Source organism: Frieseomelitta varia, unplaced genomic scaffold (genome assembly GCF_011392965.1).
Source record: "Frieseomelitta varia isolate USP_RPSP 00005682 unplaced genomic scaffold, Fvar_1.2 scaffold_443, whole genome shotgun sequence".
In the NCBI taxonomy this organism is placed as follows: Eukaryota; Metazoa; Arthropoda; class Insecta; order Hymenoptera; family Apidae; genus Frieseomelitta; species Frieseomelitta varia.
Window position 1 is genome coordinate 219,859 of NW_025110194.1, and position 23,093 is coordinate 242,951.

General features: G+C 40.4%; 1 protein-coding gene across 1 annotated transcript; it reads right to left on the reverse strand.

Annotated features, from left to right (window-relative positions):
- Positions 1-416: 416 nt before the first annotated feature.
- On the reverse strand, positions 417-6,995 carry LOC122532227 (protein krueppel-like). The gene is made up of 3 exons (XM_043660809.1): positions 6,860-6,995; positions 2,841-3,516; positions 417-1,914 (listed from the first exon to the last, which is right to left on the reverse strand). The coding sequence occupies exons 1-3, from the start codon at positions 6,897-6,899 to the stop codon at positions 1,119-1,121; spliced, it is 1,512 nt and encodes a 503-aa protein (XP_043516744.1). The 5' UTR covers positions 6,900-6,995; the 3' UTR covers positions 417-1,118.
- Positions 6,996-23,093: the final 16,098 nt, after the last annotated feature.

Below are 23,093 nucleotides of genomic sequence, written 5' to 3' on the forward strand. Positions count from 1 at the left end.
CCAAATGTAAAAAGAAAAGAGGAAAAAAAAAAAAAAGAAAAGAACACAATGGTGTGTCGACAGTTTGACAAATCGGTGAACCGTAAGAGCGACAGAGGACCGACGAACCGATATCACTCTCTCCCCCTCCAGCCCCCGGCTACTTTTACTGTCAGAGGAACTTGTATACCAATACATTCATTCCGTAGCTTCTAATTTTATTTTTCGAGTCCCGTTCGACTCAATCACGCGTGGACGCGTCGAGGGCAATCGCACTTCCATTTAAACGGAACAGACGCATGTGTCAGCAAATTACGTACATTATTTTTCCTTTGGCTCTCTATCGTTTCGAAACTATGTACGCGTTATTAAACAGGAAAGAAAAAAAAAAAAAAAAGAAAAACAATTCCGGCTGAATCTATACTCGTATATATATATATATATATACACACACAAACACGTACGAGTAGAGATTCAAGCGAAGCCGGAATTGTTTTTCTTTTTTTTTTCGCGAAAAACGAAAAATATTCCATGTAATTTGCACTGTAACGTGCGTCTGTTCCGTGTAAATGGAAGTAATAAATCGATTATCCACGACACGTACATACGTACACGCGTGATTGAGTCGAACGGGACTCGAAAAATAAAATTAGAAGCTACGGAATGAATGTATTCGTGGACCTACCGATACGCTCTTTCTCTCTCTCTCTCTCTCTCTCTCTCTCTCTCTCTCTCTCTCTCTCTCTACCTAATTCCTCCTCGTACAATAATAATTTATAATCATCTATAATACTATAATATATATATTTATAAAAAGCATCTTAACAATAGTGACTGTGAACCGGTGCGTGGAGGATTCAGCGTGAGGATTCAATTCGATTTTCATGAGCTTGCCAGAGCTCGATTCGGAGCTTGCTACCCGTAGTGTGTACAAACCAATGGAAATTCCATTTTGTTTCTCCCTCCCTGATCATATACGTATTTGTCTCTCTTTTTCTCTTCCTTACCCTAAAACTCTGCAACAGCACCGTTTCTCCTCCTCCTCCTCCTCCTCCTCCTCATTGGGTAGACGCGTCGAACCGAACAAACGTGGTTTCTCTACACGCAGCTGTGTCGTCTACGTACCCCTAAATATTCCACTAGGACGCGTGGCCGACGTTAGCCGCGGCGGGGTTCCCAAGGGATGCGAAGTGATGCACGTACTTGTTGCGGTGATTCCGAAGAAAGACCGTGTTCGAGCTGGACGTCTCCGACGTGTCCAGGTCCTCGTCGTCCTCTTCGTGCATGGTGTCGCTGCTTGGGCTGCGGCTTAGCGGCGAGTCGCCGACGCTGTTCGACCTGCACTGCGAGTGCATGCCCGTTGACATGGATAAGTCCTCTGGTTCGGTCTGTTCCGGCAGATCCACGGGGATGGACAGATTCAACGGTATTGGCAGAGAGGCGGTGACGACGGGGCTCGGTAACTGACGATGCGCTGGCCTTACCGACGTGCTCGTCTTCTTATTGACGTGCAACGACGTTGCCTCTGGCTCCTCCACTTCCACGTCGATATCAATGTCAATGTCCTCGTCGAGATCGTCGCTGGCCAAAGACGGCGAGGCGACCTGTGATCTCGTTATTTGTCCAGGATTCGCGTTCCCGGTGCCGCATTTGTGGTGCATCAGATGGTGCCTTCGTCTGAATCGCATCTGACAGTGCTCGCATTCGAACGGTTTCTCGCCTTTGTGGATCAGCAGATGAGCCTTCAGCTGGTTCGAGTCGCTGAACTTGGCCGCGCACAACTCGCACGCGTACGGCCGCTCGCCGGTGTGCACGCGCAAATGGCGGCGCAGGTTGGCCACTTGGACGAATTGACGGTCACAGTGGCTACAGTGGTAGGGCTTCTCGCCCGTGTGCAGCCGCATGTGGGTTTTTAGGTGATGGTCCCGCGTGAATCTACAACAACGTCAACAATTTCCATCTTAGCGTTGAACTTTCGGTATACGCTGTCGCCAAACTGCAACATTTTCTAAGTTTTCTAAGTTTTCAGTATATTAAAATGTAAATGTAAAAGTATATTAAAATGTAAACCCAGGCAAAACAAATGATAAGCTCGTTACTTTTTGATAATTTCTATACAGTGATATACACCGACGAGTTCAAAAGAAAAAGAAAGCGACGAATTATTGTATACGGTGCAGGTCACTCGTTATGGTCCGCGAACCAGTTGCCAGCGCAAAGGGATTAAAGGTTTTAAAAGCACATTTTCATAGAGTCTATTTAATCGCTCAACGACTCGAGGTGCTGCTTCGTTTTTCGGAAGCTACGACACGAACGACACGAAAGAAATAACTAGTAGAGAAAACAATGTAGCGTAGAAGTTTGCAAGTACGAAGAGAAAAAATTCTGGCGCAGGGGTTGTCGAGAGTATTTGACCTTTGATCAACGGAATAAATATCTCGATACTGCTTTCTTCAAAGCTGCTACTCTGACTTTTATCCGTAGCCCGTTTCTCAGATACGTTTCAAATGGAAATATCGTGCCCGCAGATTTGCATCTTCGGCATTCTGAATAAAGAACAGTGGCACAAAGCAAGGCGAGGAAATAAGGGGGAGAAATACCGTCAATAGGATGGAATTCACGGCGAAGTTTACTTTTCAATGACTTTAAACCCCCCGCGTAGCCTAGTCCGTTTTTATCAAAGCTGGCAAACTAATGCCGTTCGCATTGTCACGAAGTATCACGAACGGAATTTCTACACGTTGTAGGAAACACTTGAATTTCCCATCCGAGAAATATTCCACTCAATGATATAACACCAGACCAGATCATGAGTGTTATGGCAATCGGTAGAAAGATGGATATGGTTCGATGCAACTCACCTTTTATGACATTCCGGGCACTCGAAAGGTTTCTCGCCAGTGTGGGTGCGTTCGTGATTCTGCAGTACGTGCTTGTAGCCGAATGATCTGGAACACACGCCACAGGTGAACACCTTGTCTCTCGCGTCCTTGTTCGCCTCGGGGCTGATCGAACTGAGCGGGCTAAGAGGCGCCGATCCCTCTATCGGTTGTTGCACGCTCTCCGCCTTCGATTTCGTCGATTTCCTCTTTGCCGATCTCTTCGTGATTCTGTCGCCGCTGCTGCTCACAACGTTGTTATTATTGTGGTTGTTGTTGTTGTTCGTGACGTTGTTGGTGGCGCGCCTGGAGGTCGACTTGGTGCTCAACGCGGGCGACACAGGTCCCGGCGAGTGATGAAGCGGCAACGGGGGCGAGGACGCGGTCGGCGGAGCCCAACCGCCGAACAGAGTCTGATGGTGCCCGTAGAGAGACGGGCTGGCGGCTAGAGTGGCGTGCAGCGACACGGGAATCCCTGCAGCCATCAGAGCCGCTGTTCTACTTGCAGCCAACAATTGCTGTGGCGTGAGCATAGACAAACCTGCCGGCGCGTTACCCATCCCAGTGAACACCATTTGCGATCTGTTGTTCAAGGACGGCGAGAGCGGCTGCTTCTCCGATTCTTGCTTCATGTCGAGGTGTTGCCCGGTCAAGAGTCCTGCGACAAATTTCAATCGTGCGTGAACAAAAAGAGACAGAGAATTTTGCTTCGGTCGAAAGAGTCGAAAGAGTCGCGCCCACACTTTTATCTCTCACACGAATATCAGAAAGATCCAAGAATTTTAGAAAACAACCAGCAGCTACCTTCCTAACGACGAGACTAATGAAAAACCGATTAGTAGACATTTTTCGGATTTGTCCGACGAACAACGTCGCGTTTCACAACAAATCGCGCGCGGCGTGGCCGGCTGACTACGGGACACGATAGATGCGCGAAAAAAAAAAAAAAGACGACCACGTTTCGTACGTGTACGGAATCGTATGGCGGAGAGAATCTTTTCTCCCGCGTGCTCCACCGCGTCTATCCCTATTCTCCTCCTTGTCACTCGCTCGCAACACTCCCACACATGTCGCTCACACGTGAGCGAGAAAGCACGGTCCTCCTCCATTCACTCTCACACTCTCGCACGGCGGCGGTTCATTCATAAGCCTCGACTTCCCACTCACGTCACCACGATGTACCCGCCTCCTCTCTTCGACTTGAGGCCAACGACTCTGCGAAAGTGCAAGCCACGCCGCACTTCTGCGTGGATCTTCCTTTCCACGTGGTCTTTCGCGTGGACACACGTGGAATTTCTCTGATGTCGCACAAGTCTCGAATCTCGAAGAACCTCCTCCCACCCCGTCTCTCTTCGGCATGCTTAGGAAATGAATTTTTCGCGCGAGAGTCGAATCTCCAGAAATTCGCGAACGAACATTTTCAGGATTTTCCGCGTGCAAATCGTTGGAATCGATTTTTTTTTTTTTTTTTTTAACTACGTCAAACGATCCTCTGAAAGCTTTCATTGTTTCCCGGAGAGTCACGTTTCCCATGTCATGGTTTGAGAAACAGCAACATTGGAATTGGTATTTTTAAATGTTAGAGAAGAAAAATTCTCGAACTTTCTTCTTCTTCTTCTTTTTTTTTTTTTTTTTTTTAAAAAGGGGGATTTTGATAGAAGAAAATAAAGGATAATTTTAATATTCGCGAAAAAAAAGGAGAGCAACCCTCGTATTAGGGTTACACCTTCCAATGATTGCTTATCCGCGTGATCGGCGAGGCTCGACGACTCGGGGTAATTGAATTAATAAGAGGCTGGCTTTACGAAATTAGCGGATGCAAGGGATATTACGATAACGACGAAATGATAATATTCGACCGATGGATTTACATCGTCGAGATCGTTCTCCTTGTCCGAGTTTTGCTTCTTAACTGGTCAAGGGATAAATCAACATCGTGACTCAAATCGTATAATTACAGCCGGGTACTGCTCTGTCTAATTATTCGTGGCAATCTACATGCGAGATGAGACGAAGTTTAATTTAAGAAAAAACAATGAATCAAGCGGCCACGCCGGTTCGGCCACTTGCTAATTAATGGACCGTTTAGAAGAGGGACCCGAACCCCGGTAATGAGACCCCGGTTGAATCAATAAGGGCGCGTAAGATCTATTCCTCCCTTTTCTTCTCTCATTCCCCTAAAACCTTGCCTCCCTTAACGGTGGCCTAAGATTCTTACAGCCTACAATTGCCGTTTCCCGGCAACACGACCAAGAAGTACCGCCCCTGCTCCCATCCCCATCCTAATTGGTCACAACCCCAATATTCCGTTCCGAAGCCACGATCTCTTTCCCTTAACCTCTCGGTGCTGGTATGATGAGAATATTTGGCCGAAAATTGCGATATTTTCTCAGTTTTAAGTATATTTAAACGTACAATTTTAAGTAATTTAAATTCTCAATTTTAAGTAATTTAAATGTACAAAACAAATGATAAACTTATTACTACTTAATAATTTAAATGTATAATTTTCAGTAATTTAAATTCTCAGTTTTAAGTAATTTAAATGTACAAAACAAATGATAAACTTATTACTTCTTAATAATTTCTATCCAGTGACATCATACCGACGAGTTCAAAAACTAAGCGACGAATTATATCGTATATGGTTTGGTCACTCGTTACGGTCCGCGAACCAGTTACCAGCGCAAGAGGTTAAAGCTACGAATAAGAATTTCTTCTTTCGCTGCTGGTCTCCTTTACGAACACAACGGCGGACGTAAATTCAATAAATAACACCTTTGAATTTCGTCAATTTTGGAAATCTTACTTTTTTTCCTTTCTTTCATGATCTCTGAACGAATCTATTTTTGACAATAGTCGAGCAAGCTCGCGTTGGTTACTCCTGTGGAAAAGCTACGATCTTTTCGTAGAGAGCGTATTTCAATCGATCGATAATTAATGGAAAATTAATAATTCACACTTGAAAAAAAACGTCCATAGACAAAAGCGAATGAAATTTCGTCGAAAATCTCACCTGTTTAATCCCGTGATTCCCCGAATCAAGCGCGCAATACAAGCTGGCGCGCGCGCATATACATATACATATATATATATATATATATATACACACGTAACACCGTCACAGTTTGTTTATAACCTAGAAAACGCGTTCGCGGAGATCGTGGCAAACGTCAGCGAACGCACTTCGCGTTTTCGAGCATTTTCCGTTGCAATCGCGCGGTTTATTTTCGGACGACGAGAAACGGTTGCAACGAACGCGAAACCCACGTCGAGTCTCTCATTTTCCCCAACTTCACTCTCCCCTTCCCACCGATCGTCGACTAATTTCACGTCCTCCCGGCTTATCGATGTTTACAACGTGTCACAATACCAGCGTGTCGCCGCGGAGCGCTTTTAGACTTTGGCGGCGGTCCAGTCGTCGAAACGAGAAAAACCTTATACGTTCGTCATTTTTCGTTTTTTCTACCGAGACTGCACGTCTCGTCCAATGTGCGTGACCAGTAATGCGGTTAGGTAACGTCTCCTCGTTTAACGTGTAAAACAAAGAAAAAGATACACGGTGTATCACCTTGGCTGGTACACGTCAAAACAAACGCGGAACGAGGCCGCGAGAGCCTTTTGTTTTTTTTGTTTTTTTTTTTTTTTTTTTTTTTTTTTTTTTTTTTTTTTTTTGACCGGATGTGACGCGCGACGTTGACGTACGACGAATCTCGTCGGCGTGATACATTTTCACTTGCGTCGGAACGATGCGAACGTTGGCGACGTTTGCGACGTATTTTCCAACATAACCCTTTCTCGCCGTTTCTGTCATTTGGAAATTCCAGCGGCAACGCGCTCGACTTACGTTTGTTTCAGCAAAAGTCAACAAGTTTGTTTGATTTATACTTCCCGTCGTTGTACTTCTTTTCAAACACTTTCGTCGTTTAAAAGCCGTTGAAACAAATCCTGAGACGAACGTCTGGACGCGGTATACAGAGAAGCGGGTCAAGCTTCGTTACCTGCGTTAATTTGCGCCTCCTGGAGGTAAGACAGTGCCATTCTACGATCCGTGATGCGTGTTTTCACTGTAACACTCCATCCACCTCTTTGCACAATGCGCGAGACACTTCCGACGACAGCAGGCGACGCAAGATATATAGACGAAACAAGTATATGTGCATGTATATATCTGTATATCTATATATATATATATATATCTGGATATATATATATATATATATAAAACCTAATGAACGAGCGGCACTGCACAAACAGAACGTGGTCGAACGGAACGAGTGGATGTTGCTGATGCTTCCCGAACTAAAATTCCTCCTTCTGTGTGTCGCGTGGACAGTTAGACATAAAGAGAAACCACCACGGTGGATCATCGAGCGAATTTCTCTTCGATTGGGATGATTCTCTTCTTTTATACGACGTACGATATATATATATATAATCTTTTGACAACTTGCGTCTCTCTGTCGACGTCCTCGGCAAAACTGGCGCGTGTCCCGGCGGTGTTGAGCCTGGCCACGAAGAGGAGCGAAGAGAGGAAAACAAAAAAAAAGGAAAAAAAAGGGAGGAAAACAAGAACAGGAGAGGGGAGGGGAGAAACAAGGTACGCAAAAACGTGTTACTATTCTACTATAAACAACAAACGTCGCCGTCCGACCACGAGCAACAACCGCCGACCGATGTTACTCCGGGCTGACCTAACCCAATACTAACTTACAATCGAGTTGCGCTCACTGTAGTCAAACATCCCCCACCCTTTATCCACGGACTCCCTACTACGCGCTCTTTCGCCCCACCAGCGGCGGACTTTTTCTACCCTCTCGAATCGCAACCCTAGATGCGCGAGTCGTGCCTCGCCATAAAGGGAGAGGGAGGGACACGAAGCCAGTCTGAGCGCGTGTCAGACGAAGACGGAAAGGGTGGAAGACGTTAAGGGTGGCGCGAGAGAGTAGATATACACACGCTCGACGTATGGAACACGTATTCTCTCGATGAGATGACGAACGAGGACAGAATGCGACACACACACACACACACACACACACACACATATTGAAGGAAGAGTTAGACTGTGAAAGAAAGAGAGAGAAACAACGAGACAGGGTGAACCTGTGGCCGTGATCTTTATGGGTGGGGGTCGTTTGCGAGTGTAGCAGGCAAGACTGTATGTATATACTTCTCTATCGTGTCACGACGGACGAGGACGGCCGCAGAAGGCGGGTAAATCGGTGAAACCTGTGCGAGAAGAGACAGGGAGTGGACGTGACGCGACACGGAGAGGGAGAAAAAGCCGAGCGCGAACGATATTCTGCAACTATAAAACCGAAACCGCCGTGCGACGCGACGACGTTCTCTCACCATTTCGGATCGCGAGCTACAAGGACGATAGAAAAGAAGAAGAAGAAAAAAGAAACCAGGCGAAAGGGTGTAAAAGGAGATTGTTACTAAAGGCGGACCTTTCTCCGCGCGACAGTCATTCTCTTAATGCATACACCAGCTCTTTTCTCTCTGTCGTAGAGAGTAGTCGTTTCGCCAAGGGAAACGTTCTCGTAGAAATTTCTTTCTCGTTTCAACCTAGAAAACTGTTATTCTCCTTTTCCCCGCTTTGGAAATTTTGTTACCAATTTTCCAATTCCGTTTTCTATTTCGTTTTCTATTTCTGTTACTTTGTTCTTTCGCGATCACTTTGGCTTTTTTTCTTTTCTCTTTTTTTTTTTTTACGGCTTCGCGTTTACGCTCCACGTGTTGATTGAATGTTTGATCGCCGCCCATTCGCGACGATGCTTTATTTATTGCTGCTTGATATTCGCAAATCTCTGGCTGTTTTTCCGTCTTTACGTCGAGTACGCAAGTGCACGAACGAGTTTCGTGAGACTTTAACGCCAGTCTTAATAATTCACCAGCGGTCGATAAGGATCGCGAAGGTACCGTGTCTACAAACCGCTACCGCCTCCTTTGTAACTCGCGTCGCGACGACACACGACGACGCGGCGCATTAAACATTCACGAACGGCACACTCGCTGATTACGCGTGAAACACCGAGAAAGAAGGAGACACACGCAAGTACCTACCTGTGAAATCTCTCAGACTTTGGCAAAGCAAACATTCCGAGTATTATATTCAAATAACATACCTCTGTACCTGTGGGATATAATATTATAATAAATACATATTGCCGAAATCATAACGAATGATAACTCTCATACGGATTAACTGGCTCTTTGTGACTAGTTGCATGCGAATTTAACCAAAAAGTTGGGGTTGAGGAAAAGTCGAAAAGATAAAAAAATATCCCGGTAACAAAAAAAAAAAAAAAAAAAAAGAAAAAAAGAGGTAAAAAAAAAGCTCTCGCTGCTGGTTTGTTTACGGTTTCTCGATGCGTTTTTCCACGTAGCGCGTCTCTTTCAACAATCAAACGCGCGCCGGCCGAACAATGCAATTTACGCAGGCGACGGCGTGCACCGGTATCGCGACGAAACGTCGAGAATTCCTCGTCGGCGGCGACTTCCGTCCAACGATAACGCGCGCATCGCGCAGAACGCACAATAGTCTAAAAAGCACAGAGCTCCTACTGTTTTTTTTTTTTTTTTCTTTTTTCGGAAAAGAACGAAACGCTCCCCTCTCCTTTTTTTTTTCGCGTTCGAACATCGACGCAACCCCCCCTCGAGCTCGGGCTTTTTTCTCCTCTTTTTTTCTTTTTTTTTCCTCTCGGGGGTGAAAAGTAGGAGACACGCGCGTGCACTCTCCTTCTCTCACCTGCCCGCGCGCGAGCGTGCGCTACGCGTGCCTGCAGCCAGAAACTTACGGGGCCGTAGCGCACACGCTCGTGCGCGCGATAAAAAAAGAAAAAAAAAAAATCTAGAAAGAATGCTTCCCCTTCTGTATAGGCGCAGCCTTTCAGGTGTGCTTACGTGCGTACACGCCTGTGTATGTGTGTGTGTGTGTGTATGTGTCTATGCACGTGCAAGCGTGTACGCTCGCGAGAGCACGCTCTCCACCCTGTCAGTCTGTTGTTCTCCGGATAGAGACGGAGATCTGAGATACCTATGTATACGTGTGTTTGTGTACTAAGGGAAAGAGAGAAGAGGGCCACCAGTGACGTGTCCACGATCGAGAGACGGAATCTCGATACGTGGTTGGCGAATTAGCGGAGGAACTTCTCTCTCTCTCTCTGTCTGTCTCCCTACGATCTTTGGGATGTGCAGCAATTTTTTTCTCTGTTCAAAGTTGTTCATTTGGAAGTGAAGATTGAAATTGATAAGGCAGTCTCTTTGAATTGCATAAAAACTGTATGGATCCCAGATGCCATGTGTACACGCTCGTAAGTAGTGTAATAAAATTCGATAATGCGAGTTGATTTGAACAAAAGTTGGTCCCTTGCGGTCGTTGAGGAAAAAGTAAAAATTAAATGAAAGAAAAGGCAGGAAAAGTAGGAAGAAGTAATCCCAGGGTTTACCAGGGTGCAGAAGGCTCGGCAAATATTATGTATGTTCATGTTGGTCGAGATAAAGAGAACAAATAGAATAGAAAAGTTTCCAAAGCGGATAGCTATCTGCTGGGCAGTGCAGAGAAATTATTTACAATGACAAGATTAGTGGCAATTATTGTTGTACTTAACCCTTAACCGTCCAATGTGAAAGCGTTGAATTTTTACCTGGTGTTTGGCCATTGTGTGCCAGATGAACCTTGTAACCCTTTCAGGGATACCTGCTATGCACCTTGTTCTCTATGAATTGGCGCGACGAAGCGAAAAGTTACAATCATTTGACTCTATATACTGTGCTTCAAACCGTGAAAATATCTCCTTTGGAACCTTTTACGCCAAACAATTTATTTTAGCAGGTAATAAATTAAAACGAGCAACAATGACTTTCTTATATTACTTACCACGTAGTAAACATGGGTTCAGATAATATCGATTTTAACTGAGAATTAACACAGATCGTTTGAAAAACGAGGGTAAGCCGCCATTGCCATTTGATTAGATAATAGCTCTAATATGTCTTGGGACACTTTCAGTCTTGAGCACGAAGCCCCAACCTAAACCCCATCGAGAATCTATGGGGGGTATGTTGAAAAAAAAAAATTCTAGACGCATACAAATCTTCTCCTAGCTCAGTACTGGAACTACATGCTCGTGTTATAGAACAGTGGAATTAAATGCCACCTGATTTCTGCTCAAGACTGTTTGAAAGTATGCCAAGACGTATTAGAGCTATTGTCTAAGCAAATGGCTTACGGACAAAATATTAAGATATGACAAAGCTTGTGAATCTGACTATGAAAAAATTCTGATGCAAAATTGATTCTACGTTTTTAATTTTCTCAGCCAGGAAGAAACCTAATCTTAAAAGTTAAAAAATAGCTTCAGTTTCCTAAAACTATAAAGAATCAGATAATAGTCAAGTTTATTTTCATGTTTTTATACTTTATATTTAACAATGGAACTTTTCGACATAGACGATGAATCGAAACCGTTTATTTCTTTATATGAACTATACGTTTATTTCTTTGTTCGAATTATTTTTTTTGTATAACACTATGGGTCATCATTTGTGCACACAGTGTACTTGGTCAAACGTATGTCAAACGATGAAGCGTAGAGTTGCTCTAATATTATTGTACAAAAGCAAACTCTATAAAACTCTTGGGACCCTTGAAAATTTTGTTAGAAAACGACGTCGGTTTTGCATTTCTAAACTTGTTAGGGAAAGGTGATTGTAACGAGCGCACACAAATCATCAGGTACGAAAGGTATTTAGGGTCATTCAAAACCATGGACGAAAAATGTGAACTTTCTTTCTTACTATCTTCCGGCAATACGTGAAACGAAATCAGATTTTTAGAATAAGTTTTAGTTCTTCGGTTGGGTCGATCATATTGTCCTCGTCAATGAAGATACTTTTACCAATGTTTATCGTCTTTTGCCATTTCCTAAAATTCGTGACCTCGTTAGTTGTCACTCTTTGACTGGTCGCTTTTCGTCTTTTAAACAGATTTATGGTGCCGTTTATCACGAACGTCTCTCCTTTCTTTCTTTTTTTCTTTTTTTTTATTTTAAGACTCTGCTAGCATTTGCAGGCGATGTTACGAACGTTTACGTCGTTGACTTTTGGGAAATGTGAAATTTCAAAAAATACGTTACGTAACGTGCAAAAGTAAGATTTTTCGACCTGAGATTCGATATTAGCCACGTCCGAGAACGAATGATAAAATTTCGCACTGAGCGGCCGAGAGGACTTCATCGTCGCGGAAGACCCGGCCTTTATATTGACGCTGTAAAGTTATAAGGAGCTTTGCGTTCGATGCTTGGCAAGAAAAAGCCACGGTATAGTTTGCTGGCCCCTCTCTTAAGAGGATTTCTTCTGTGCCTGTGGCGGCTGATTCCCTATCGAATCGCATTCCGCAATCACCGAGATTGATGCGTCCAATCGATTACGTTTACTCGTAATTTTATTGCGATTGTCATTTTTATTGAGATGAAAAAAAGAAAAAAGAAGACGAGCGATATCCACCATACGATTACGAAATTTTATTCGACGAGTAACTGGAGTTGAACAAATTTTACGTTTTATTTACTCTCTTCTTCTCACGCGGTGACACAGGCAGATAAAGCGACACGCTCGAGAAATGTTCTCCAAAAATATCTGCCTCGCTCCTCGTGGAGAGGTGTAAACATACTGATTCTCTATAATCTCGATAATCCAACGTGCTGCGTGAAAGCAACGTACACCTCTCGTTTCCACCGGAGGACAAAAATACGCCGCTTTCTTTTCTTCCGTGTCTTTTCAAAGTGTTTCTCCAGAGACAGGAGAATGTATCACACATTTTGTACGCTTATTACAAAATGATAATTTCGACTGTAGGTATAGGCAGTGTAATTTTTATCGTTTGTATTTTTCTCCTATCAAATTTGTCACGATACGATAAAAAGTATCAAACAGAGTATAAAACAAGGGACGATATCTGTATCGCTGAAACAATGGATATAAAAAACTTTGAATCGTAACAGTTGTGCGAATTTTGACTTGAAAAATTGATCTTTGAAAATTTCAGGTTTCTGACGATAGCGTTCTTTTTTTAAAATTCCTTCATGCCGTGATTATACACGCCAAAAAAAATAAAAGGAAAGTTATAAAAAATATGGACAAAGGCTAACTCATTTCAATTTCCCATTATTCCCAACGCTTTCTTTTTTCATAAAAGAATCCCATTTCAAAAACTCATTTCGAGTATTATTTAAAGGATTGTTTGACAAAAGCCAAAACAGTAACAGGAAAGTAATTTCCAAAAAATCATCCAGGGAAGAGATTTTTTAATAATACGGTGCTTGTGTTATCCACGATCTGAATAACTGTTCATTCTCGAAGAAAGAAAAATAATAGTAAATCATCTCAATTGTAAAACAATTTTTCAGGTAAAGCCTCGAGCTTTAAATTCACAGTGGATTTAACAACAAAAACGATTTTTCAGTGTTCTGTGAGGACGCTTTAATTTACAGTAACTTTACTTTTCTACTTACGACACAAAGATATGCTTTTGTGCGAAATGAGTTCAGGACTTTTTGTCGTTAGAAAAGTAAAAGTGAAAGCCTTGTGATTTAAAACGAGTCCACATTCGCTGCTTTATGTTATAGCATTCTTGTTATAGAATCAAAGTAAATTAAGTCCACATTCGCTGCTTTATGTTATAGCATTCTTGTTATAGAATCAAAGTAAATTAAGTCCACATTCGCTGCTTTATGTTATAGCATTCTTGTTATAGAATTAAAGTAAACAGAATCAAGTTCTAAATAATATCGCCAACTTTCCGAACACTGGAGATCTAGTGAATTTTTTTCCAATTTGAAGCATCATTCCAAGGAACGATATTCAATTAATAAAATTCTATAGTCGCGCGGCTATTCGCGTATTATTAAAAAAGTAAAGATATCTTCCTTTCTCAAATTCATCCCTTGAGAGAAGCTGAATATTTCAAAATCACGTGGACCTGGCCACACTTTGGCGCGTTTGCGAAAAAATTACCAGATTACCGGAACGTTTCTAAAAAAGAAGCTCGCATCAGAGTTAAGCATCACGTTTCCCGGTTTTTGCGAGTGTGTTTTTTTTTCTACGTTTTTACTCTCTTCACGTGGAACACGGAAGTATCCCAACGGAAAACTGGGATACTCGCGACGGTCCAATTTATGCAAACCAATCTACCTTGAAATCTGTCCATTGTCAGGCCGGAACCGCTTTACATAGGAAGCGGTGCTACAGATTAAATCGATATCTTGATCTGGTGGTTGACGAGCAACCGTTGGTCACGGTTTTTCGCCACAAAGAACCGTACAAGTCAGCTCCGACGATTTTCCGTTGCGTTTCTCGAGTGGACGTTTTTTCTTTTTTTTTTTTTCTCTTTTTTTTTTCTTTCTCTCTTGTCGATCGGTGACCGTTAGACACCGGTAGATAAAGATCGCAGAGCTCAGCTTTTCCCCGTGTATTTAAATATGCCCCGTCCAGAATAATTGAACCTCCGCTATTCCCGTCGTTTTAACATAATAACGATTTAAAGGCGATTCGAATGATCGAGTCGTTCGTCTGTCTGTCCTTCGTCCGAGAGGAAGTCGTTGTTGCTCCGCTGCTTCCCTTTCACTGGGAATTTTCGAAAGATTTTAACGATCCGTCGCAACGCACCTGTACTTTTTATAGACGATCTAGAAACTTGAGCTTCGAATGGAAAAAATTTCGAATCTTTCGATCCGATTTTGTCCAAGGAGGATAAAACGTTGAGACAGAAGCTTGGACCTGGGTGAAAAAGTTTAGTTTGAATGTTTAATTAGGGAAGGAATGACACTTGTGTTGAATTTCGAATCTTTCGATCCGATTTTGTCCAAGGAGGATAAAACGTTGAGACAGAAGCTTGGACTTGGGTGAAAAAGTTTAGTTAGGAATGAATGACACTTGTGTTGAATTTCCGATATTTGGGCATTCGCCGCTGTCTATCTTCTCTTTGTCTAATTTTTTTTTTTAATTGACCGTAGAAGAGTCAATGGAAGCAGTAGTTATAAACACATTTGAAGAATTACTAAAAGCAATTCTTCAAAAATGTTCAAATATGTGTTCCAGTTACGCGAGTATTTGTAGTAAGGCACAAAGGGTGAAGAAACTATTAGTGTACCTTAGTTTTACGGTGGTCGTAAATATTTATAAGAACGAATAATATATAGGTAATAATCGTTTCTATAAATAATTATTACGTACAAAGGTATGGTAATTTCCAATAATAAATTATAATACAAAGAATTTTTTCCATTGTCTGACGGTTCTATTCCTCAGTGTTTAGGACTACACCATAGGATTTTAAGTTTTCAAACTTTTTCTTTCAAATCGAAACCGTAATTCCCATAAATGCAATTTGACACTATAATTCAAAAGATTAATGGTTGAGGAAATATAGCGGACTGTCTATGAAAAATATAGACTTCATTGATCTGTTATCAACTGTTTTCAAGGTGTGCCGATTCTCTTTTGATCCACTGTTACAGGAGATTAACTCGCAATCGCACGATTTTTCTCGAAGCACAACGAGGTTCGGTGAAACAAAGAATTCCAGTGAAAATGTGCGCAATTCACTCAAACAAATATTTAAGAACGAACTAGCGGGAGCTCGTTGATAAACCGTGCTACTCGATAAAGAAGAAAAACTCTGCCGATTAAGAGTGGTTAAAGTCCCAGGTCGAAAACCACTGTCGACGAAACACTTACGTCCTTATGTTGTGTGTCTATGCATTAGGAAACAGGCGTCGCATTATGTTTGCTTGAACCTTAGATACCAAGATAGAAGCGCGTGGATTGTCTCTGTTCGGTTATTGATAAAATTATACTTTGGACGTGGATAAGGAGTAAAAAGCGGGAGTATATTGAGGTTCGACGCGTACTTTAATAATTTTTTAAATTTAGTTTATTCTGTGTTTAAAGAACCGTGTCATCCTCGTTCACAGGTCTGCTCGAGAATGAGCACGCGTCACAACTTTGCACACATACATACGCTTATAGTCTATGCTGGGAAAGTTTGGAAGCTTTAGAATTCTAACATTTATCGATCAAGGAAAATTTAGCGCAACCTTATTGAAGAGTCGTCTAATCATCCGGTTCCGATACCGCCTAATGACCAACCCTAATAATACCGATCCCGTATTAATTTCGTGTTGACCCACCGACGAACATGTGGCGTGCGAATAGACTGGAGGAGACGAGGCTGGACAACACCAGCTGGTCTAGCAGGAACGTCGTAACTTTTATTTTTTCGCGGTGCCTTCTCTATCTTCTATCTGCCGCGGTCTATCGAATTTCTTTTCGCATAATTTCACTTTGCTCAGCCGCTGACGGTTGTTAAACGCTATCTGTCGGGAGGATTTCTAGCGTGCAATTAGAGCGAGAAATTACGCTAATTAATGATAATCATCTTTCATTGAATTTCTCTTAAATTTAGTTTGAGATTAAAATTGTTTTAAATTACGCTGATCAGTAGTAGTTATTTTTATTTTGTAATAATGATTATTTTATTTTATAATTGACGATAATTATCTTTCATTCAATTTCTCTTAAATTTATTTTGAGATTTAAATTCTCTTAAATTACGCTGATCAGTAGTAGCTACTTTTATTTTGTAATAATGATTATTTTATTTTACAATTAATGATAATCATCTTTCATTCAATTTCTTTTAAATTTAATTCAAGATTAAATCACGCTGATTAGTAATAATTATTTTGTTTCATGATTAATGATTGAATTTCTCTTAAATTTAATTCAAGATTAAAATTTTCTTAAATTACGTTGATTGGTAACAATTATTTTTATTTTGTAATAATAACTTAACTTTAGTAGTTATTTTTACTTTGTAATAATAACTTAACTTTAGTAGTTATTTTTATTTTGTAATAATAACTATTTTATTTTACAATTAATAATAATCATTTTTCATTAAGTCTCTCTTGAATTTATTTTTAAAATTAAATTTCTAAGACTAGAAATTCCCTCGAATTTGAATTTAGGCAATTTTTTTATAGGATACGATCAAAGAAAACAGGCTCTACGTACAAGTTGATGCCGCTTTACGTAGATATAGCGTTCTATCGTTTTATTGAAAAAAGTAATACTGTAGTTTCAAAGGCCGAAGTTACAGAAGATTTAGCGAGAACAAGTAGGTATAGAAAGAGAATAAGAAATAGCACAACTCTGGTATGAACTCAAGCGCCAAAGGTAAAGCATAACTAATATGCTATGAAACTATCCTCGACAAGCGAACGTGACATAAAAAAAAGTGGTTAAATAAAAAAAAAAAAAGAAATTCCATACGTATTATACGAAAGACTTGGTATGTAAGTTGTTGTCGTAGAAAAAGAAAAAAGCGAGCTATCCATATTTTATTTTTTTTTTATTAAGATCTAACGTAACGCGCTGATCATTGAGTTAATTTCATGGTAATTAAATACTGACAATGAGAGTTAATTTTTTCACCGCCTGATAAATAATTGTTTCTCTCTTTGCAGTCTTGAAAAATAGTCTCGGCAAGTCGTTGGTCGACGAAAACGCATTTTTGGCATATCGATGCTTCGAGGACGCACAAAGAAATGATCCGGTACAGCGCGACGCGGCGTCTAAGCGGATAGACGCACCCTAAAAAATTTTTTTTTTTCCCTCAACCCTCCAAGATCCCTTCGTTTTTCCTCGCGTCCACTCGCGACTTCCGATTAACCGAGAATCCGTCCCGAGGTGAAATCCCGGGTCAGGGGAATGAAGGTCGCACAAGGTAGCGTAACAGTTGATCGTGGCGCACCTGGCCAGTTAACAGATCCATCGATCTGGATTGGACGTTCATCGCGACGAAACCGTTGGTCAGTCTGTTTGTCGAAGGGAGGTTCGAAGAAAAAAAAAAAAAAGAAAATTGTAGTCTCGCAGCCCTTCGAAAGAAACGGTTTTTGAGTTGGAGTTCGGTTTAAGAAGAGATCCATTTGGGTAAACAGTTTCGACTTGTTACTGACAACAAGCCGAGTTCGATGGCGTCTCAACGTTCGATGCGTCACTGTCCCATTAATGACGAGGCTTTGTGTGAATTGATGAGACGTCCTGATCAAACGGTTACGCTGTTATCATTCTCCATGCTGGAGTTCACGATTAACGGTCTTTATCTACACGGAGTTTCTGGAAAAGTTCAATGGAAACGACGGCGATTTTCTTGGGAACGATCTCGGTTTCTCTTTCTTCTCATCTCCAACGGCTGCGAACGATACGATCGGCAATTATTTTTTTGGCTTGGTTTTTCCGTGTGACTACTCTTTTTTTTTTTTTTTTTTCCGCGGGCGGTACGTTTACCCTCGTCGCGCCGAAAGCATCCACCGAAACGGGCTATTTTTACCCGGAAACGTATGCAAGACGGGAAGAAGTACGATTAGAATCGTCCACCCCTCTCTCTCTCTCTCTCTCTCTCTGTCTCCTGCTCCAGTTTCCTCCCTCTCTCTCCTTCCCGGGGTAACGTGCTTCTGCGTAACAAGGGCCTAACAGAGCTGTCAATCCGTCGATAAATTGAATGGAGGACCTAAAACCACCCTACATTTTCTGCCGTCCTTCACCCCCTTTCATCTCTCTGTACCGCGTACTCTTACACCCCATCGGCGGTGGTGGTGGCGACCCGAGGCTCTCGCACCGTATTTTCTTCCCTCTCTCTCTCTCTCTCTCTCTCTCGTCGTAACAAAAACGTCTGTCTCTGCGTTTGACGTGTGATTCGGCTACCCCTGCTGAAGAGATTTAAGGAAGCAGAAAAGTGACCGAACGCGAAACTGGTGGCATCCCTCCTCAGTCGGAATCAGTCGGCTCCCCGAAACGACAATTTCCAATTTCCAATTTCCAATTGTGACAGTGACTCGCGGAATTGTTCATCGCGCCAGCAAGCTGCTAATGTATCGATTATTTATACAACTATCGTACACACCCTATATATACTGTGTGTATAAGTTTTTGCCGTAGACAATTATGTTTGCAATGAATCCACACGTGTGTACCATTTTCTGTTTGGTCTTAGACATAACCTTGAGTTGATGAATCGTTTCTATATTTAGCGCGACCGCTCAATTTTCTTTTTTTTTTTATTAAGAATACGTTTGCTAAAAATTAGTTTGTCATTTTTCTAACTTTCTGACTGCAATCCCTCGATTTTTACTAAAAAATACGTTTGCTAAAAATTAGTTTCTCGTCTTTCTAACTTCCTGACTGCGATCGCTCGATTTGTAGTAAAAAATACATTTGCTAAAAATTAGTTTCTCGTGTTTCTAACTTTCTGACTGCGATCGCTCGATTTTTAGTAAAAAATACTTTTGCTAAAAATTAGTTCCTCGTCTTTCTAACTTTCTGCGACCATTCGATTTTCAGTAAAAAAAATACGTTTGCTAAGAATTAATTCCTCGTCTTTCTAACTTTTTGATTGCGATCACTTAATTTTTTTTTTTTTGTAAATATATTTTTCGTAAAAATAGTTACTGATCTCTTTCCGATAATAATATTCAGATTTGCACTGAAATTTCCAGAGGTTGCTAAAAAAAACTTTGCCCGTGAGAAACGTTCAAATGCTCTCTCAGCTCGTTTCGGTTCTAACGGAGTCACGTTTGGGTTCGAACGAGTTCTCTCCTTTCACTCTTCCTGCGTTTCCGTCGCGCTCGCCGCCATCGCAGCTGTAGCACGGCTCGCAACGCTCTCGAATTAGTCGTTGGCGTTGTACGAATAAAGCGATCTCGCTCGCCGTTTCCCCTTTCTTTTACCTTACCCTTCGGAAATATTGGTCAAACCTGCCCCACCAGGGAGGGCGATCGGGCAACGGGGGTGGAAGGCAGGGCGCAGGAAGGGTGCAGATCCGAAAGGGCAACCCCTACACACACGAGCCCGCACCCCGCCTCGAATTACTCACCAGAGCCTTCCCTTTTGCCATCCCGATTTTACCCGAAAAATCCAAAAACGAGGGGATTTGTTCGTGTACGCGGAAGGAACGCGTTGCGTGGGGTCGTTGCCTACCTCTTCCTCCTCTCCTTCTCGCAGCCCTGCACTCTGCATCCCCCCATGCGTCGACGACCACAGAGGTTTCTCTTGTAACCGGGACACTTTTCACTCGTGCTTGGTTATTTCAGATATCGCTATCGACGACTCTTTCCCAACGAAATCGCCAACTTCTCGCAGGGTTGACGTCCGATAAGAAAATCGAGAGTGGTTTTCCTTCCCAACGATATGGAACGCAAGCTTTGTCACGAGAAATTTATTATTTTCTCACAAGTTAAGGAACAACATGTGGTTTAATTTGATCGTAGCTCAAGCTTAATAATTGCAGCACACGTACAATTGTTAGAGAAAATTATTTTTTATGTAATATTGTAATACTGTAATATTCTAAATTATGTAATACTAATTTTTTTATGTAATATTGTAATATTGTAATATTCTAAAGTATGTAATACTAATTTTTTTTATGTAATATTGTAATATTGTAATATTCTAAAATTTCAATATATCATTTAGATCATTTATTTGTTAGTATAGAGTTTTGTCATAAGTAAATGTGGAAATATTATTACTTGAGACTTTTTTTTTTGTAAGTTATGGAATAACGTGTGATCAACTAATTTGGTCATAAATCAAGTTTAATAATTGTAGTATATAGTATATGTAGAATAATTAGAGAAATCTAATTTTTTATATAATATCGTAGTGTTCTAAATTTTCAATCATTCAGATCATTTGTTTTCGAGATTATTATGATAATCTGAAATTAAAGTTAAAACTCATTTTAACTACTTTTATATGGTATTTTTAACTTTTACCTTGATAAAATTATTAAATCATTGTCAAAATTTTTTATCGACTTTATATATTTTTATAAAAATATATAAAATATATATAAAGATATATAACATATATATAAAATATATATAAAGATATATAAAATATATAACATGCATATAAAAATATATAACATATATATAAAATATATAAAAAATCTTAAATAAATTGAACTGATTTCTTAAAAACAGAACCATCACCTCGCTTCTATGGAAATTCTATGGAAATCAATGACAATTTCGAATCTTCCGTTGTTTTCGTTACAAACGAAACATGTTGTTCGCCTTTTGCAGTTAATGAAAAAAGTCGAAAAAACTAATTAACTGAATCAATGACACAAGTCGTTTCGACGAGAGCAACGAGGAACACCTGTACACCCTCCGTTATCAAACCGATCGTGCTCGTTCAAGATTAAATTTAACGAGCTGTCTAACGATGGTCGACACGAAAATTATGCGATATACCTGTTTCCACACTTGGCCCATCGACGTCCGCCTACGGGGCAATAAATTAAAGCGCATAGTGGTTTCGTTGCGGCGTTTGCCTGGATTTATGCGCCATTAACATAAAGACAGGTGCGTGTCTCGTTGCGCGGGGAGCCCTGGCCATTCTCTCGAAACTCGCGAGTTCATCGACGATTAATAACACGATCTCGATGCGAAGAAACTCTCTGACAAGGTGCAATCGCGCTCGTTCGCCGATCCAAACGACTTAATCGATGGTAACGACTCGCGTGATCGATGCTCTCACCCGCAGCGAAACCGTGTCACTTGTGTGGTCCACCCCTTGCGTTTTCATCCGACGTTCGTTTTTCTTTTTTCTCTCAGGCCTTTTCGCATGAGTTTCTTTCAGAGGCTCACGCATTGTCGCGCGAACCGCCAGAAGAATGCGGCGAGGCCGCGGACGGAAAACCGGCACGGTCGATTTAATTTCTCGCTGAGTTTAGAGTTTTTCGAAAGGCCTACGTGACCGGCTCCGGCTTGTGAACCTTCGACTTTGTGAACCGATTCGCGCGAACCGGAGCTCGTCGAATTCGAAGCCGATTCAAGGCGATTTGAACGCCGCACACCTCTGAATTTTACCAGAGCTTTCGCTGTTTATTGTTATTTGTTGTGTAATAAAATACATAACATTATATTATAATTAAATGTATAATGTAATATTATAAGTAATTGTTGTATAATAAAATGTATAACATTATATTATAATTAAATGTATAATATAATATTATAATTAATTGTTGTATAATAAAATGTATAACATTATATTATAATAAAATGTGAAACATTATATTATAATTAAATGTATAATATAATATTATAATTAATTGTTGTATAATAAAATGTATAATATTATATTATAATAAAATGTATAACATTATATTATAATTAAATGTATAATAATATCGTTGTGTAATAATAATATTGTATAATATTTGTGTAATATTAATTTTTTGTATTTTTATATATATATATATATATATACACAGTATAATGCATTAATATATATATAAATATATAATATATTAATATATATATATATCAATAATTGTATAATAATAATAATAATAATAATATAATATTGTAGATTAATTGTAGATATAGTATTGTATCGTTACATGGGAAAAGAATGGATTAAAATTTGATAAGCTGTTAGCTATATATACAGTGGTATAATAGTGTAATGGATTTACAATCTTCTAAGAAATATAATTTTCGTCATCGGTAAGGAAAAAACTAACATTATTAACCCTCCAGAGAGGGATCCAGGAATTCCAAATCCAGGGCTTCGAATATAAAAAATATTATACCTGGTTTTTGATGAATTTATAATATTTACTATAAAATCTGCATAATAATATTCTAAAAGTTTTTGCTTTGATATTATCTTTTCTAAAAATATTTTTACATTCATATAACTCTGTTACACTCAGAACCACTGTTTGCTCAGCAAACTTTGGCGAAAAATCAGTGAAAATATGGTGTACAGAATTGTTTGTTCAATACTTTTGTATCAAACAAAATATTTTTGAAATTTCTTTTGTCTCATTCGTTTAATAGAAAAAAATCGAGGACAACAAATTTTCATCGTTCCTTTCTGTTCCTCTGGATCAAAATGATTAATTATTCGCAGTATCGTTAAGGAAATATAAAGAATATCGACATTTAGTTTTAATTTTAATAGCACTCGTATTGACAATGACATCAAATCACAGCAGAAATGTCAACTTCAAAAGAAAGTTTACGACGTACGGAGAATATATCCGACGATATACTATTTTACATCTGTCAGGTGTTAAGCTTGTAAAATTAACCGGTTGAGCGGACACCAATGACGCTTTCTATTCTTTTTTTTTCTTTTTTTTTTTTT